General features: G+C 40.2%; 2 protein-coding genes and 1 pseudogene across 3 annotated transcripts in view; 2 read left to right on the plus strand and 1 right to left on the minus strand.

The window, feature by feature from the left end:
- Window positions 1-1,616, plus strand: part of LOC146610674 (tonsoku-like protein) — a 28,509-nt pseudogene extending 26,893 nt beyond the window's left edge.
- A 2,153-nt stretch (window positions 1,617-3,769) lies between these two features.
- LOC146610676 (twist-related protein 2-like) lies at window positions 3,770-4,405 on the plus strand. Its single transcript, XM_085344374.1, has one exon. The coding sequence runs from the start codon at window positions 3,770-3,772 to the stop codon at window positions 4,403-4,405; it is 636 nt and encodes a 211-aa protein (XP_085200500.1).
- Window positions 4,406-8,348: 3,943 nt separating this feature from the next.
- The window catches only part of hdac7a (histone deacetylase 7a), a 57,381-nt gene continuing 47,184 nt past the window's right edge, over window positions 8,349-18,545 (minus strand). For both annotated transcript variants that reach the window (XM_085343959.1, XM_085343961.1), the window contains exons 18-26: window positions 17,714-17,769; window positions 17,140-17,227; window positions 16,908-17,027; window positions 16,717-16,814; window positions 12,680-12,798; window positions 12,189-12,322; window positions 11,587-11,668; window positions 11,311-11,449; window positions 8,349-11,198 (exon numbers count right to left, since the gene is read on the minus strand). In XM_085343959.1, coding sequence (XP_085200085.1) covers window positions 11,156-11,198; window positions 11,311-11,449; window positions 11,587-11,668; window positions 12,189-12,322; window positions 12,680-12,798; window positions 16,717-16,814; window positions 16,908-17,027; window positions 17,140-17,227; window positions 17,714-17,769 — 879 coding nt within the window. In that variant the 3' untranslated portion in view covers window positions 8,349-11,155. The remainder of the gene's footprint in view (window positions 11,199-11,310; window positions 11,450-11,586; window positions 11,669-12,188; window positions 12,323-12,679; window positions 12,799-16,716; window positions 16,815-16,907; window positions 17,028-17,139; window positions 17,228-17,713; window positions 17,770-18,545) is intronic.

An 18,545-nucleotide genomic window follows, 5' to 3' on the forward strand; every position in this document is an offset into this window, starting at 1 on the left:
CCTAAATCTTGCATCAAGCATTTGCCATAAATACAATAATACTTAAGAGACATTTTCAAACAATAAAAACTCGAGTGAAATGGGCAAACCTGCTCTGGAAACTAACTAAAATAAAATGGAATTAAAAAGAGAAAAGTAAAAAAAAAAAAACTAATAAGAGAATACAAAACTATAATAACTTTGATATGTACTTAACTCCAGTAACAGACCATTCTCTGGTGTTATCTCAACTGCAAAGTTGATTAATTGTCGGTATTGCAATTGAAGCTCTGTGTTTCTGGCTGTGCCATCGATCCCTTTTGTTACAGGTTGTCCAGAGACGGGCACATTTTTGAAGACTTCTTTTTTCTTAGGACATATTAGCGAGGTAGTGTCGATCAAGCCCTCATTGCTAAACTCCCCATCAGAGATTGGCTTACTGCTTTTTGTGATTTAGTGGGAAATTACAAAGCAGGCCTTGAATGCTCCATCCCTGGGTGTGTAAAGCTGGGTAAACAGTTGTTCTTGTCAGATGGGCATTTGAATCTCATCAGTCAGGTTCATGTTTTTTTCTGTAAGTTGAGTCTTCTAATAGTGATTTAAATCATGCTCCTTAAACGCAGCAAGCTGCTCTTCATTAAATAAATACTCAGGAGTGCAAATCTTGTTAAAAAACCATACATTCAGAAGAGAAACTTTTGTGGTTGTTACATTCTCTTTAACTAACCAGACCAAAACAGCACAGAACCACATCATCAACTTTTTTATATTTACAGTTGCTTTAATTTCTGTATGATCTGTGTAATACTGAATAATATTCTTGTAGCTACAGAGCAGCAGATATGTCCATCCTACACTGATGATCTTGACAAGCATGAAGAGGCTATGACTGAGGAGGATAGTCTTAACAGAGTCATTTAAATTAAGTCATTTAAATGATTTATATGTATTTAATTTTAAATCATATCAAAGGATTCAGATCATGTCTTCATAATGGCTGGTAGCCTTATTTATTTGAGCCTACCAGGACAAATAACTTATATTGTGCATCACAAAGATGAATTGTAGACTAATTTGTTATAAATTGTTTGTTTTTTTTTTAAATCCACTGTGGAAAAGGTGGACTGGGTTTGACAATGTCTGCAATCTGATACAACTGCAACTAGATAGTAATACGGAGACGTGTCTTTCTCTCACTGCAGCTGGACAATGTCCATGACGTTTCTGCTCAGATGTTTTTTTGTTAGTTAGTAATAATTATTTTGTTTTATTTTGTCCAGTTGCTTTCTTTTTTCAAGTTAATACAACCAAGCCGTTTGATGGAAGTGAAAATGATCAACCTAGGTGAATTCAAAGACACCTTTGTGCTGATATTTGGTACTCAGTAGTTTGTATGACCCCACGTGCTTGTATGCGTGCCTGATATCGGGGCATTCTCCTAATGAGATGTCTCCTGGGGGATTTCCCCCCAGATCTGGATCAGGGCTTTGATAGTGTGAGATGTGATCTGGGGATTTCAGATGGACCAAAACATCATCTCCTAGAGGTGTTCTGTTGAATTTTAGGTAGCATGGGGGCCAGTCAATGGTATCAATCCTTCATCCTCCAGGAACTGTCTGCATACTCCTGCTGCATGAGCCCGGGCATTGCTGTGGACCTTCTCCAGATCCTTTATCATTTGTTACATGTGCTCAGGGTGAACCTCCTCTCATCTGTGAAAACCACAGGGCACCAGTGGTGGATCTTTCAATTTTGGTATTCTGTGGTATTCTGATCCTAAAGTGAAGGGGGAAAAAAAGAAAATGCGAGGAGAGAAAAAAAAAAAGGCCTCTACTTTAAAAGCAGATGGGGATTGTCTCATTGTTGCCCTTCTAGTGTAGCTGCCGTTAATTTAATTAACAGCAGAGCAACAGAAACAGATTTAAAAAAAAAACCCTCTGCTACTTAACTCAGCATATCAATACCCCAGACGTTTAATTGACTTCATCCTATACTCTGATTAAAAACTGTTTTAGCAGTATTTATTCACTAGAACAAAAATCTGTGGCAAAAAGAGCACTTTGATGCTGAGCAGTGGTGTGTGCACAAGAGAAATGACATCATTTATTATCAGGAAAATAGAGGTTTCTCTTCTAACTGTGGACTTGACTTATAACTCAGTGGGGAGAGTTTGAGAATTTCCAGCTCTGTGTCCTAACTGCGAGTGTCAAAGAAATGCATCATGAACCGGGTGTTTTCATCAGAGGGAAGCATCTTTCCTATGAAATGCAAAATGCTAACAATAGACTCTTCTCTTGTCAGGGTGTGGCTGTGGGCCATGCTGTACTGGAGGCTGACCCAGAAATTTGGAGAGCTAAAGCCCACGTTGGATCTGGACCAGTGCATGCTGAAGCACAGTGGATGAAAGTAACAAAATGTCCCACAGGCCTGCCTCTGATTCACAGTACTCCCTCTGATTCACAGTACTCATTCTTTCCTTAATGCTGTGATTAGACCTCAGTGCTGACTGAATGCCAGCTCCTTCCTCCCTCCAGGTCTGTGTTTAGTAACTACAGCTAAGGCATTGCCAGTAAAATAAAACAGTATTGTTTCCAAAACAAGAACCTTCTGTCTTCATTCTTTTAGGATTGTAAGGAAATGTATCAACTCTTTATACAAGAGATCATTATTTATTTATTTTTGCATTTACTACATATGGAAAATAATGGTGCCTCATTGGTGGCCAAGTGTTGTGGTAATAGACTACCATCTTCATTGTATTTCATGTAATTTAATAAGTATTATATACAGCAGTTCCTGTTAATCCCACACCTTTAATCATTGCATACATCCAAAATCGCAACACTAGCTGAATTTTCTTTTCTCCAAGTTTTAATTATTACTCCATCTGCTTGGAATGTGTTTAAAAAATCACCACATTTCATTATTTGTAAAGCACAAAAAACAACCTAGGGGCAGAAAAATCTAAGTTGAACTTTGCTCAACTTTATAATCAGAGACAAACATTGGTGGAGCTTCTTTTTAATGAATTTTTTTGTTTTTAATTATATTGAAGGCAATGGTTGACTGTGCTGAACTGTTATAGAGGAGACGACAGAGAACGGTCTGCGAGAGGCGGGGGATGGTAATGGCTTGCTTTAGAGGAAATCTGGAACCTATAAACTCGGGCAACTTCTGGGACCAGAAACGTCAGAGCGATTCGTTTCACTTGGTTGTATGGCACACCTTTGTCTCCGCCTCATCCTTTGATCCGACCAATCAGTCAGAATTCATTTTTTTCTGTTGTCTTGTGCTCAGCTGTCCCCCAGAAAAAGAAACCTTTGGACCAATCAGTGAGTCAGATGGGTGGGCAGCTGAAAGCTTCATGCTCCCTTCGCTTTAAAAAGTCTGATTCGATTTGCTGTTGTCTCACATGCTGCAGTGGGAGTGGGACATGAGAACGTTCTAGCTTTGCTGATGCAGCGTTCTCTCAGCGAGTATGGGAAGAGATTTTTAACATGTAACGCGACAGAGCTGATCAGAAAAACTGAACTCATTACTTACGTGTTTTGGTTTGGCATGTCTGGATATGACAATGTGAAAAGTTGGTTGGCGAAGAAGAAGAACCCAGCAGAAGATCAGAGAAACCCGCGGCTGTACTGAGGGAGTTCCCGGCAGCAATCGGAAGGGAGGGAAACTGCTGTTACGGGTGGAGGAGTGGAGAGAGACATTAAAGGAAACTGGACAAAATAAGAGTGAAGGATACAGTGAAATAAAGAAGACAGGAGATAGAAGAAGAACGTGGCCAAGCATGCGAGAGGAGGAACACTCAAATGACCATCCTGAGGGAGGGGTGGTGTCCAGCAAGGAGAACAACAAACGACCACTTTCTAACGCCTGTCCTGTTGTGGTTGCGACGGCGGGGATCACCGGGCGTAAGCGGCAGATGGGTGCCCAAATGGAGGATCACATTTCCGCAATTACACCCACCATGTCGGCAGACGACGGCAAGGTCAAGCCAGTAGATGACATTCAGAGCTACAATCCTACTGGCCCCAAAAAGCTCAAGAAGAGTCCTCAGCATCACCCGCTTTCCCTTTCTCCTGCGCCCGGTCCCAGCCCTGAAGGTCTTTCAAGCGGCCTCGAGGACCCACACGGCCAGCGGGTCATCGCCAACATCCGGGAGCGCCAGCGGACGCGATCTCTGAATGAAGCCTTTTCCTCGTTGCGCAAAATAATCCCAACGCTCCCGTCTGACAAACTGAGCAAGATCCAGACACTTAAGTTGGCGTCACGCTACATTGACTTTCTGTACCAGGTTCTGCAGAGTGATGAGATGGACACCAAGCTGGCAGGATGTAACTACCTGGCCCATGAGAGACTGAGCTATGCTTTCTCTGTCTGGAGGATGGAGGGAGCCTGGTCAACCATGTCTGCTGGTCACTAGCCTTGTCTGAAAGCCTAAAAAGTATGATGCAAAGGGGCTGAGGAGATGTCCAAACTGTGTCTGCTCACTAGTGGATTCACACTACTTGACACCTCGGTTGCGATCTGGTTGCCTCAATGAAAAGACAGCGTAACACTTCATGAGAGGAAGCTTTCACATGAGCATTTGTTTGATTGGTTATGAACTTGTGAGATGTAACCGTGGATTATTGTCATTCCACTTATCTGCTTTTACCAAAGCAGCTATCACTGCTCACGAATGCAAATGCAATGAGTTCAAGCAGGGACTGCTAGCTTATTTAGGGATTGTTTTCTCTCTTTTTTTCTTTTAACATGTGTATTTTGTTTACATGAATCACAATGGAAGCTTTCATTCAACATGCATTCGCTTCATCAAGCTGATGGTTAAGGACTCGATCGTCTTTGACGCTTCATAGCAGCACAGCTAATTCTGCTGGAGCCCCCTGACCCACCAGCTCTCTCAGGTACTGAAGCATGACAGCTGGTTTCATCATCATTGCCATCACCCCTGATTTTATCACCTTAAATAAAATCAGTATTATCACTATTATCAGTAACATAATCATCACCATAGGTCTACATACAATGAGCCATTTTTTATTTAACTTTCTTTCTTTCTTGAGGTAGAAAGTGTATAAAGGTTTGTGTAATATCTATAGAGCAGAGGACTTAAAAGAAAGAAAGAACTGCGAACACCATACTGAATGTTGCAAGAGTTGTCAGGATTTTGACTTTTCCGTGGGCTTTCAGCTCCTGGTTTTCCAACATTGACATTTAAGGAATCCCTGACTACCTCTGAACCTTAGCAAAAGTTGGAAGAAAAAAAAAAAAAGCAGCCACGGCCGTCCGTCACTCTGCCTTAAGTTTCTTGTCCATCCCAAAACCTAGCCCCTTTGTTTCTTTCAGTGCCAAAAAAACCTCTCCCCTTGACGTTCTTTCCTCTCGTTCTGGCCCGAATTTGCTTGCGTTGCACGAAACCGCGATACAGCTAGCGAGCTGACGAGGAGGCGTAATGAAAACAAACGGTCTCGGAAAGCCATGAATCATGTGTGTCACCATCAAAGGGGAAGGCTGATGTGGCTCCCTGCTGGGCTCCCATAAACCACTGGTAGTGATGGAGGAGGTGAGAGCTGATTTATACACACAAATGTAGAGGTGCACACATGCAACTATGCACTTAAAAAAATACACTTTTTTCAATACATTGGCTCCACTAGGGAAATGCTATTGGAGTCCACATCATTACCAAATGATATACCTTTCTTTCTAATATTGTAGGCTTTTGTTTTGTGAGACGCAATGAACATTAAGTGTAAGGTTTACAGTTATTTCAAGACAACAGGACTGACATGCTGTTTGGCATCCATGACAATCCATTTCTCCCCTCACTGCCAAAATACATGAAGACCGGCAACCTATCATTAGAACGTCCCAGGGAGGTAGCTAATGTTTCCAGCTCTTTTAAAGACTTATGGAGATGTTTACCGAGCCCCACAGTCAGCACAGTGCGGTCTCTGAAGGCTAGACTTCACTGACATGTTAGAAGACACTTGACATTTAGAAAGAATCCAGTTGTGGGCCAACAGAGAAAAAGCAGCCCCTGTGCATTTCTATGTGAAATGCAAACATTAAAATGAGTGCATGGCCTTGCCTATTCTCTATGTTGTCATGTAATTCAAGTTGTATTCTAAATTTTCATTTATGGATCAAATTGAAACTGGAAGTGACTCATCTCTCGCTTGAGATGCCTAAGAATAACATATAGTTATATCCTGCCTTTTGCCATTCTTACTTGGAAACAGGAATTTTGAATTATCTTTATATACGCAACATCCAATGCTGATGTGTATAAGTGGTTACAGTAGTAATATGTCTTTCTTTGTCTGACCAGCTGCTGAATAAAGTGACTGTGATCTTTCTTTTGAATCTCTGTTCTGCTCCTTGTTCTTCTTTCTGCGTATGCACTTTGTATGTCATGCTTCAGAGTAATGTGGGAAAACGAGGATCAGCTATACATACAAAGTGCCGTCATTTACCGAGAACATTTTTTGACCACTTTCCTTCTGTAGTACCTTAAAGAAGCTGATATTATAGCTGTCGCTGTAAAAGATTGTGTAGTCGAAGCCAGGCTTTCATTTCAGAGAGCATTAGCATATCCATCTCTTGTGCACTTCTCAGACTTTAAAATCAGGCTTTGTTTTTATGACTTATTACTTGAAATGTGTACAGTGTGATGCTTTACATACTGACACAGTATGACTTCGTAAAGCATCCTAAGCAGAAAACTCCTGAAAAATAAAACTATCTGCAAAACTTTCTTGAAGTTCTTATTTTCAGTGATTGGTGCACAGATTTATACTCTCACCACGCCTTCCTTGTCTCCTGTCTCTCTTGTTAAACTGTCTCCTTTCCTTTCCCTTCCTCCCCCTGCTTTCTGTTTTTTAACGAGGTCTGTGTGCCTTTGCCCGGTCAGGAACACTTAATTCTTCCCAAAAGAAACATGTTAAAGTGCAATTAAGTGCTCAGGAAATATTTATAGTATGTTTAGACCTAAATAATAACTTATAGCTTTATCATCTCAGTTGTGCTACTGTTTTGAAACTTGATGATTTAACAAACACTAAATGAATAAAGCTTTTGCACCACAATGTAAGCGTATTTTATTTTCATTTTTATGATCGCAAGGGAACATACAGTATAAAACTAAGTGAAGAATTTCGGTACAAAAACCCTGAATTGCAAACTATCCAGTGATGACAAAGCTCCCAAATAAAACAAGAATAACGTGATCTTAAGACTTGTGATATCTGTCTGCTAAGATATGTAGCTCCCCGATTTACAGCTTCTGATGTGCTGTGGTTTACAGAAAAATATAAACCCAAATGATTTTGACACAACATAAATACACTCACCAGCAACTTTAATCTTTAGTGTTAGCTTGTTAGCAGCCATCGTGCTGGATTTATAGATGCAAAAGTGACGATATTCAGATAACAGATGAAGTCCTAAGTTTTAAGCTAGTGCTAGCAAGTTTGATTAGCAATCAATTACCAACCATAACAACCATCTGAAAGGTGGGACTTGAAACTAAGTGATTTAGTATTTTTAAATGTCTCTTATCAAGTGACACGTTTTCGCTGTCAGCTACGACACTACATCCTCACAGGTTAGCGACACTGACATGGCATAGCAGAGCCTGACTTATCCTCCCATTTTTCTCGCTAATGGAAACAATAAGTTACAAAACAAACAGAATGCTGTAGTTTGTCATTTCCTTTGTAATTAAAGGAAAGTGTTTACTGAGCTAGCAGACAAAAGAGCCTTAAGCATCATTAAGTTGCCCCCTGCTGACTGTTAGAAAGAAAGCAAATTTAAGGTACTTTCATTATCTTTTTACTTTTCTGACCTAGAAATGTCCACCTTTTATATACAGTATTTCAGATTTACTGCACTTCTTTTAGAAATGCAATCATCAGATTGAGTGGGGGCAATCAGGTCCGTCAGCTAAACGCTACTTTTATTATCAAAAGTATATATATTATCAAAAGTGATATTGCATGTATACACTTATTAAAACTTGTATTAAATGGATAAACAGTTCTAGCAGATCTCAGACTAAATGAGTCCATTATGTTCATAATTTCTGTTTGTCATAGGTGTATTTTCCTTTCTTACGATGGGTCTTTTCGTTTTCACAGTCTAGTGTATACTATTAGTGTTAATTTCTGCAGAAAAAATAACTTTCTGAAAAAAATGACACGGAAAAAATCAAGGGCTTATACTGGAAATTATTTTTTAATCAAGAGGAAAAGACAAAAGTACAAAATAGATAATCTTTCTATACATACAAATGGTAGGAAATGTAAGAAAATAACATAAGTAAATAATAAAGAATAGTATGAAATAAAGATTTCAATGTCATGTTTAGAGATACAGAGTTACTGTACGTCCAGTTAGTTAAGAGTTACCAATACACATACTACTGAATGCATCAAGGCACATGTGCAACGTGTATTTTGGTCTTTGAGTTACTATTTACAGTGTCTTTCTTTAAGAAGAAGGTACAAATTACATAAGTAATAAAGGGAATTAAGAGCTGAGGCAATACTGGCCTCTACATAAGACCAAAAACACGAGTATAATACAAGAGAGGTCATTTACAGAATCACAGACAAGCAGTTTAACACTTGCAAATCCATGCACATTATGTACTAGTGTGCATGCAATAACAACACACTCTCTCTCTCTCATACACGCACACACGTCAGATAACGTTGACTTCATACTTTACTTTCTTTTAAGAAAGACGCAGCATCGCGTTTCAATGCTGCCACTTTGCTGTCGAGAATACTCTGGTACTCTACAAGAAAGACATACCAGCTGCATTTATCGGAGAACAACGATCCTCCGTGCAACATTTTCTCAATAATTCCTGTTGAGATACACGTGTACTGCAGCAACATTGGGATAATAAAAAAATTTAAAAAAGGAAAAAAAAATACATTTTGGTGTCCACTGTAATTTTTGTTTAAGGTAAAAGCTCCGAGGCCTCCTGTCGGGCAGAGTGTACCCAGGGTCTGATTAAAACAAATGCTTAAAGTTTATTTTACCCGGATTTAAAAAAATGATTCTTTGTTATTTATAAACATCAAAATCATGGAATACAAAAAAATCTAATTGTGCTGCTCAATCAATCAAATCATGGATGTAAAAAAAACCAAAGAAAACTTTTAGACAAAGCTAAAGAGTGACTGCACTGATCAGTTAAGAATTCTAGTAGTTATTCGCTGTTAACAGAGGTCTGAACTTTACACTTTACCTTCAAAAGCTCAACTAAAAACATTAGTACTGGTCATCAAAATGTGAAACTGGTCAAACCTCATATGATGGGGAAAAAAAAATACTTTAACAAACTAGATTTTGCTACAAAATAACCTAGAAGAAAAACGAAGAAATACAGTCTTGGACTTTGACTGTTTGGAATGTCGAGCCCTTTATATGCTTCTTTAAGAGGGTGGTCCAACCCCCCCCAAAAAAACAAACGTCAAATGATTGACAACATGTCAATTAAATTACAAACATCAGCTTAGATGATGGACTGACGTGTTGTAGCGTTGTCTAGGCTGATTGCATGATAACAGTTTGAATGAAAAGATTCTCACAATGAAGTTCACTTCAACATAGCATTCATTTCCTTAATTAGGCTGTGATGGATTATAGATAATGACCTAAATATTCAACAAAATAAAAAAAAAAAAAAAACAAGTCACTGTACTCATTAACCAAATCAAACAATTTACAAAAAGACTGCATATGTGATGTTCATCTAAATCCACAGGTTTAAACGTTGTTTTACAAAAGTCAAGTCGCTGCGGGAGCAGTATCCATACTGGTCCTTTGCAGTGCTTCAACACAGTCCCATCACCAAGTGCAGGCTGTTTTAAGGCAATTTTCTTTGGGTGATGTCCTTTAAGTGCATTAACAGTATTGCTACTACAATAGAACAATACAGTGGTCCTCAGTGGTGCCACGGTGGAATGAACACTCCTTTAGTCTCAAATATAAACAATAATACACAGTATTGAATACTAGTGGTACATCGATAGTTTGTCATTGCTGTGTGTGTGTGTGTGTGTGTGTGTGTGTGTGTGTGTGTGTGTGTAGGCTTTTAAATGCACATGAATGTAAGACACTGAACAGCAGTAAATAATAATTCTGCTTTGAAAATATTGCCTACTTTCAGATGAATTAAACTCTACAGTATTTCAGCCCAGACGTGTCCACAGTCAGTCAGAGAACATTTAAGACATCTCAGATGAAGAGTGGGAAAAAGATAGCAAACAACATTTCATCCAAATCTTCAAAAAACCTTTCAATTATCTACAGAGAGGAGAAGTTTGTTTTTTTCTTTCCCAGAGCTTTGGAATTTCTCATGGTTCACATTATGGAATGAACAGTGCAATAAAACAATGAAGAACTGCCCGTTCTTTCTTTGTTTTGTGTCTTTGTTTCCTCTTCTTTGCTTTGTCGTCTTCTTCTAGTGGTTAAATTGTAGGTAATGACATCATTATAGCAGACGCAGCAACTAGGTCTCTCTTTTTTTTTAAAATCTTGTTTCTTAATGATGGGGCCACTTCTTCATGGTGCTACGTTTGCATCGTGTCCATCAAGCATATACGCCTTTACCTGATGGTATACAGTAGTTTTGTTCTGCATTGTTTTTCATCCCACTCAGTTCGAGTCTGATATGAGAAGCAATGTGGCAGAAAGAATTTATGATCTGAAGTTTCCCTCTGATGTTGGTATTAAGGCAAAGGTAAGGCAACAAAAACAGCTGCTGGTGCTCAAAGAGGAATCAGAGCTCAAGTCCACTTCTGATTTTTGGTCTGATCCTCAAAGGTTTGTGGTAACAGGGCTGTGGCCCTGACAATACGCACACACACACGGTCCAATGTCAGTAAGAAGACATGAGAAGACTATTGAAATCAACTTGTATTGCTCTTTGGTGAGGTTTCAGAAGGTTACTCAGCTGCTGGCTTCAGCTGAGTGGTTGAGGTGCTCAAAACGGCGGGTCTGTAGAGGTTCAGCATTGTGTCTCAGTTGGCCTGCGTATGTGTGAAGAAGGTCGGGGCTCAGTGGCTTTGAAAATATGTGTCCCCTTCATGTTCATATGACAACACGGGAGATCTGAGGCTTCTGAACGTTCTGCGAGGTGATTGGTTGGGTTTTCCTACATGGAGTCGCTGTCATGTTCCATTGGCTCATCAGGGAGGCTGGAGGGAAGTGTGAAAAGCACATGTGAGCAGAGACCTGGGAGAGTTTGCATCAATATAAAGGAAGGAAGTGGGATTTTTGACTGTGTGTGTTTGTATCCATGCACTGTACCTCTTGCTTGAAAGAACTCCAACAGAGAGCGAGGCCAAAGCCTTGACAGCATCCGTTTCCTCACAGTCTCTGCTCTGAGCAGCCATGTATGACAGACCCACTGATCCACTGTAGGCCTTCACACTCTGCCAGTACTGACCTGCAAACACACAAGACGTAACAAAAATGTCAAGCGAATTTCAACGTTGTAGTTTTGACATCATATCCACTGGTTAAGTGTTGATTACAACTGAAATAAAAATGCAGAGAAGAGGATGAAACATAAGCGCTGCTCACTTTGTATCTGTATGACAGTTTGTAGGGAGCGGACTGCGTTAGCGTTGGGCTTCTGGAGGAGGACATCTTCCGGCAGCGGTTCCTACAGGACAAACACACAACAAAACACCATCTTTAGAACCAAAATGGCTACGACAGTATTATTTAATTTCTACAAATTGAAAAGACATTATTTATTTTTCATTTGAAGCTTACACATGCACAAACTGGTTAAACAGAGAATGTTTCATTAGCCTGCCTGTTTTGCAAGACCTTTAAAAATAGTCTTAACATCCTGACAATAAACCAGAATTCAACTGACCCTGGAAAGAATTTCAGCACTGATCATCTGCTGGTAAAGTAGGACTGTGATCAATTCTGTCAAAACTTGGCACTATGTTTATTGAAATGGAAGCACCACTTCAGTGAGCACATTGTGGTAGCTGATCCATGATGTGACGAGTGACACTTGTACAAAATGAAAGAATAACGAACTCCGAGATACACTGTCCCTACCAAGTCCCTCTAACTGTAGTAAAAAATGGGACACTGTGCTCCAGCTAACTGTAAAAAAAAACCCAAAAAAACAAACAAACACTAGTAAAGAACTCCATTAGTCATACCTGTATGCCCAAGAGTGAACTGACACAGGCTTCAGATGCGTCACAGATTGCTGTGAGGTCGTGACCTCCCTCAAGGGCCAAAACCAGACGGCCTCCTGCTAGAGACATCAGCTGACGGGTCAGGAAACCAAAACCTGCGGCGAACACAAACACGCACACAGAGTTGTTAACATTAAATGACAACAAAGCTTAGCAGGTGAACTGTTGCAATTTCCAATAGTCTCCAAAAACAAATGCATATTTTCATCCGTAGATCCTCCCACAGCAACATACCAATTACTAATTACTGTAATTATGGTAATATCAGCAGTGAAGCAAGACACAGTAGAAGGAACTTGAATCCTGCTCTTTTGTTCATGCTAAACATGAGCTTCAAGAAACTCAAATATCTTGAGACACTCAGGGTCTTAACAGAAAGTTTCACTGTCTCCTGCTACAAATAAGACAAAAGTTAAGGCCAAGTGCAGTCTGCGGTGGGAAACTGTTCTTACATTTGGCCGAGACCTTGTAGCCTCCTAGAGGAGCGGGGTTTCCCTCGGCGGCGTCAAACCCGGCTGACACCAGAACTACATCCGGAGAGAACTCCTGAGCGATGGGCATCACCACAGACCTGTATGAACACACAGAGTTCATAATGACTTCAAGGGACTGGGAAGGGATGGTTGTAGGGGACTCTGCTGGTTTCCAATACAGTCTTCAAAGGAGTGTGTAATTTTACTCAAATATCTTGTGTGTTTTGTACTTTTGTGTCATTTTCCTGGCTGTAACATGCGCCTACAGTTGTTAGAAACACATTGCTGTCGAGGAATAGGACAATAGATTCTGATGTGCACATTTGAGCCTTAATTATAAAGTTCAACAGGAAACTGAGTCACTGATTGATTTGAAAAATCAACACCATTGACAAAATTAACACAAAATGAACGTGAAAAACAAAACAAAAAAAACGATATCGTTAGCTTCATAGCATAAGTGCCTAAGTCATTGACTTAGTCAAATGACTTAGGCAATTATGCTATGAAGCTAACGATATATTGACATCACCACTGAAACATCGTGGGGGAAGTTAAGTTGCACTAACAGGACACAAAGTGATGAAAAGCAAAGAAGAACCAGCTGTAGTCTCCATCTCTGTTGATTCAATGTTTAAATAAACTGCTGACAGAAGCACTTCGGTGTGGATTCATTTCATTAGGGTGCTTATGAAGACCGGCCCTAGCATTCAGTGAAATATAGCCGTTTTCAAACACAAGTGGGCATGTCCAAACTGGACACAAGACAAATATTTACCATTAAATCTAAAGAAGTCATTAACATGACAAGTGAAACGACGTACTGGCTGATCCCAGACTCAGCAGCCCGAGCACAGCTGACAAAGAACTATTGTTTCCTCTGTGGGAGAAGCTGCAGAGCTCGAGGAACACAAGCCAGCTCAACAAAGTCATATTGTTGTTTTGTCAGCTCTTATACTCGCTAACTTCTTTGTGGATTTCCAATAGATGAAATTGTCCTTAATGCTCTTGTTGTTAGGGAAGAAAGTAGTACTGTCCGGAGACGGGGAGAAGCTCGACTCGATGCTGTCGGCGAGAAGTTCAAAGCTGCAGCGTGCGAGTCTGTTTCCCATTAGAGGCTTGTCACTCTCCTCACGTCATTGACAACACAGGGAAAAAGAGGAAAAACAGTCCATCTGGGATCAATTTACCTTCATTATTCTGCCTGGGGACTTTGGAGACCTCCCCTCCTTCCCCCTTCAAGCACACGCACACACAGACACAGAGGCGCACATATCCAAATGCATACTGCTGACATGACTGCGTGCAGATGGACAACATGAGCTCATAGAGAGAAATAAGGTCGCCGAGATAAAACAAACACATTCCAAAATGAGCGTGCACGTGCAAACACGCACGTGCACTGATGCAAACGCACATCAGCGGTGCTTTGATTCGTCCAAAAATTGTAATTCATAAAGCAGGCCTCAGCTTTATCACACCGATGCAGATATGAATCAAAAGCGTGCGCACACTCCTCACTCATCCCCACACGCCTGACCGCAAAACCCAACCCCACCTCCCCTGTAGAGCCATTAAAGCTGCCACGGTCCCCCCAGAGAGAGAGATTGCAGACAAACTAATGGAAAGATGGAAGAAAGGAGGGGAGGGCAGGATTGGGGAGAGGAGGGGACGGTTATTAAAGATCAATCAAGGGAGGACAGGAAGAGGGCGAGAATGTGTGCTGGGTGGTGGTGGGTGAGGGTTGGGGTGATGGAAAACTTAAGGGTGGGGAGGGTGAGTGAGGGATAAGGTGAAAATACAACAAAGCTCCCCCTCTGCAGCTAAGCGCTTGCAAACTTAACTCATAAAATGGATTCTATTAAACAGCGCCGGCACTTTGTGTTTTTCCACAAACCCTTCGATGCTTTCAAAAAAAACTTTATTAATTACAAAGCGCATTCATAGCGCTTTAAATGCTGGGTGGCTGAGTGGTGAGGGAGTTGGGGTTTTTAAAAAGTTTTTCAGGCAAAGCACCTCCCCATTAGGGCTTAAACAGGGATTATGTTGACCTACAGGCTAATCATAATAGAATTATAAACATTTGCTTTCAAAATAGCTAAAAAATACTTCCAGCTAATCCTCATCAGGAAATCCAGCACAGTTATTTATTTATTCTGAACACTGTCAGAAAAATGAGCTCACGGCTACATTTAAGACGTGCAGGCTGATTCGATTAGCCTGACGTTCTAAATAAAGATCTACTTTTTTCACAATAAGAATAATTCAAATATGTAGTAAATCTACAGTGGTGTTGAATGGGTGGGTCTCAAAATCGGTGCACCATACTTCACTGCACGTGGAAGAAATGTGAGTTTCTGAAGTTTTGCAACTTATATACGAAAAGCTCACATATTAGCATCAGTATTATTTTGAATAACTGAGAAGGCAATTATCTGAGAAAGCTTTGATGTCGTGATCTTTTGTCCTCATGGGGCTCCAGGCAGAGTGAAAAACAGAAAATTACTTAGAAGTTCTATTAGGTCCAGATCTGTGTTATGTACTAAAGATGATACTCTGAAGCAATTTCACTGTGTCCACTGCAGATGAGTCAGCGCGCTCCTCTCAAGTAAGATCTGATTACTTTAGAGACCCTTTCAATTTAATTTTGTTAGTGATCATATTTTTTTAAAGAACTAAGTCTGTTTTAAATCTGAAAAAAAGAGATCAGTATTTTAATCATGTTACTCTAGAAGGTACAAACATCCCAGATAATCAAAAGCGTCCTGAATGTTAGGGACGGCATTAAAACACTGAAGTCAAGGGACCAAACCTCAATACAAATGATCAGAAAATAGATCCACCGGCTTTAAAGGGAACAAAATTTCAAACTGAACTTACAGTAATGTTTCTCTTCACACTCGACACAGAAGTATTTTTGTCACCATATGCCCTTGGAATATAAGACATGCTCTGACTATCAATGTGCGGATAAACCCAAAAATCCAAATAAAACTAAGAGCCAGTCCTAAAACAAGCACTTTTAGAAATGCTCTAGAACTAAAGGAGCACTGCATAAATAAAACTCACACAGAGTGAGCTTGTGTATTATGGGGAGTAAACAGTCAGAACTAAATATTTTGGCAGATCACTGTTGAAGGCGCACGGCTATTTTGTCATTTCCTGAGTTTCCGGATTATGACCGATCCACCTGATACGTACTTGAATATGTTTGATCTTACGTGTTTGGGTTTAAACATTTGTGGACATGCATATATGCAGAGTTCCCCCACTTATGTCTTTGAGCTCACCACTGTGCCTCTTTTCCAGTAACCACATGGTTGCCAGTGTTTCCTTGGGGCTTGGAAGCACCAGACAACCAAAGAGCCCACAAGACTGAAACTTTATTGGTGCTAAACTCCCACCGATGACAATTATCCAACCCACCAGCAGGAAGTAACGGTTTGCAATCTGTCAAACACAAGACCTGGAGACCATTTACTGTAAACCATCTGAAGTTATTGGAAACAGGGAGGGCTAGACACATGCTCTCCAAATGACAAGGATTATTAATTACGCAAGAAGTACGTCAGAGGTAGCGGGGAGCTGAGTCTCTGATCGACTTCAGTGTTTCAGTTGTGGCTCAGTTTAGAGGAAATGGGAGAAATCTACTGATTACACTTGTGCTAAATGACACTGTCCTTATCAATCAAAACTACTGTCATACAGGAAAAGAGAAAATACCTATAAATGTTCATTCTTTCTACACTTTGATATATTTCCAGTCTCCATGAAAAAGCTAACGAATAAAGAACTCTGTGTAATAAAGCATGGCGAATGCAGATATTTCCATGGATGGCGCAAGAGGCCAATGGAAAGTAATGATGTGAATCATGTATCTTATTCAACAAGGCAACCTTCATTCAACCCAACTGAACATTTAAGAGAAATATTTCAGGGAGGTTTCCATCACTATATTTTAATTTGTCACCCATTTAGCTGCACTGTGCTGTAAACGCAGCCAGAGTTGGCTCTACCTGAATGCAGCGAGGTATTCAGCATCTCCCATGGGTGGGTCCAGTCCTCCTGTCCACGCCACATTCACATTAAAGCCCTCACCAGCTCCAGATCCAACCTAAACGCCAAATAACAAAGACAATTGATGTCATTCTTCTCTGATAGCATTACTCTCTCAAAAGGGAAGCAAACAGTCCTGGATGTCACCTACCTCAGCGGGAGACCCACTGCCGGGGAAGAAGTTTCCGTCGTCATAACGATGAAGTGAGATGTAGAGAACACTGGGGTCGTTGTAAAATACTTCCTCCGTGCCATTACCATGGTGAACGTCCTAGCCACGGCGATGAGGAGAGATTACTTTAGCACAATAGTTGCCACAGTCATGTTCTAAGGGGATGGGTATCACACAGTAAAATGAGGCCACAGTTAACAGGAAGTCTTACCCAGTCGACAATGAGGATCTTGCTGACGCTGAGCTTGTGTTGGAGCTGTTTAGCAGCTATAGCTACAGAATTGAAGTAACAGAAACCCCTGAAAGACAGAGACAGAGCCAATGTTTAAAGACAAAGAATATAAAGACTTTAATCTTTAACTGACAAAAAAGTAAAGGTAATTGGTTAATGAAAAGACCTGTGTGATTTTGACTTTTGCCATTTCCTTATTCTTGGTTTCAGAGACATGCAAGGTGTTCAGTACTAATACAAATGTTTAAAAGAAGGTATCCGACTGGTCTCCAAATCATTCTGAACCATGAAAATTGTCCCTAGCATACAATCAGACAAACTATATTTACTCTTTAACAGGGTAAAGAGTCCTGCAAAAGTTATTGATGCACAAATATTGCTTAAAAAATTAAATTAAAAAAAGAAAAGAACATCGTGTAAACAAACCCCCACCACAAAAATATTATATTCGGTCAGTTTTTTTTCCTCTTTCACAATCATCCACAGAGGACGTGCTGACAGCGCAGTAAGAACAGGAAAACCAACTATGACTCACACACAAACACACACTTACATGGGATTGGAGGGGTCTGCATGATGCCCTGGTGGTCTGACAACAGCAAAGCCATTCTGCAAAGAAGAGATAGATGCCACTAATTAGCATTGTGACATGGTAAACTTTAACAGAGCTGTTCAGAACCTACGATCTTTGGCACACAAGACTAAAGACTCACGCGTGCCCAAAAAGGTACAATGCTACTGTCAAAAACCCTGCTAGGCTCAAGCTAACTGATAGAGGTCACGTAAGGAAGGATGGTTTACATCAGTGCTCTTTGCATTTATAGGAGTGAAGTAGCTTTCTGATCTCTTAATAGATCATTTTTAATCCCAACAAATGTTATAATTTTGGCAGTTTGTACTATTTAAGTGTAACATCTAGCTTTGTTAGCTAGCTCTACTATACCAGTGTAATACACTGATGCGGTATATTAGAACATAAGCACAGGTGCAGGCATAAGAACAACATTATTATATTAATACTAATTATGTGTGTAAAGCGCATGCATAATATGCACTGAATGTAGCATGCACAGTTTATGGAGCTGAACGCCAGGATGCTGCTTTACTGTTTTTAACACTGTACTTGACCTGCTCGTTTCACACATTTGTTTCATGCTCGTTTGGTTGGGTTTTTAACAAAAAACCTTTTAGGTCAACCTGCTATTTCATCTTTTTTTATTAAACCAATCATGTTTTTACAACAAAAAAAGTCTTTCATCCCAAATTTTGAGTGCAACGAGGAAAAGAAAGACAATTAAGGCCATAATATAACAGAAAAGCCCTTTTTTGAAACCCATCACCTTTGAAGTGGCTTCTGCTGAGAAACGCTTCTCTGCTCAGTTCTA

Source organism: Diplotaxodon limnothrissa, linkage group LG20, assembly GCF_057381915.1.
Source record: "Diplotaxodon limnothrissa isolate DT_005_m linkage group LG20, D_limnothrissa_male_GT1.1, whole genome shotgun sequence".
Classification (NCBI taxonomy): Eukaryota; Metazoa; Chordata; class Actinopteri; order Cichliformes; family Cichlidae; genus Diplotaxodon; species Diplotaxodon limnothrissa.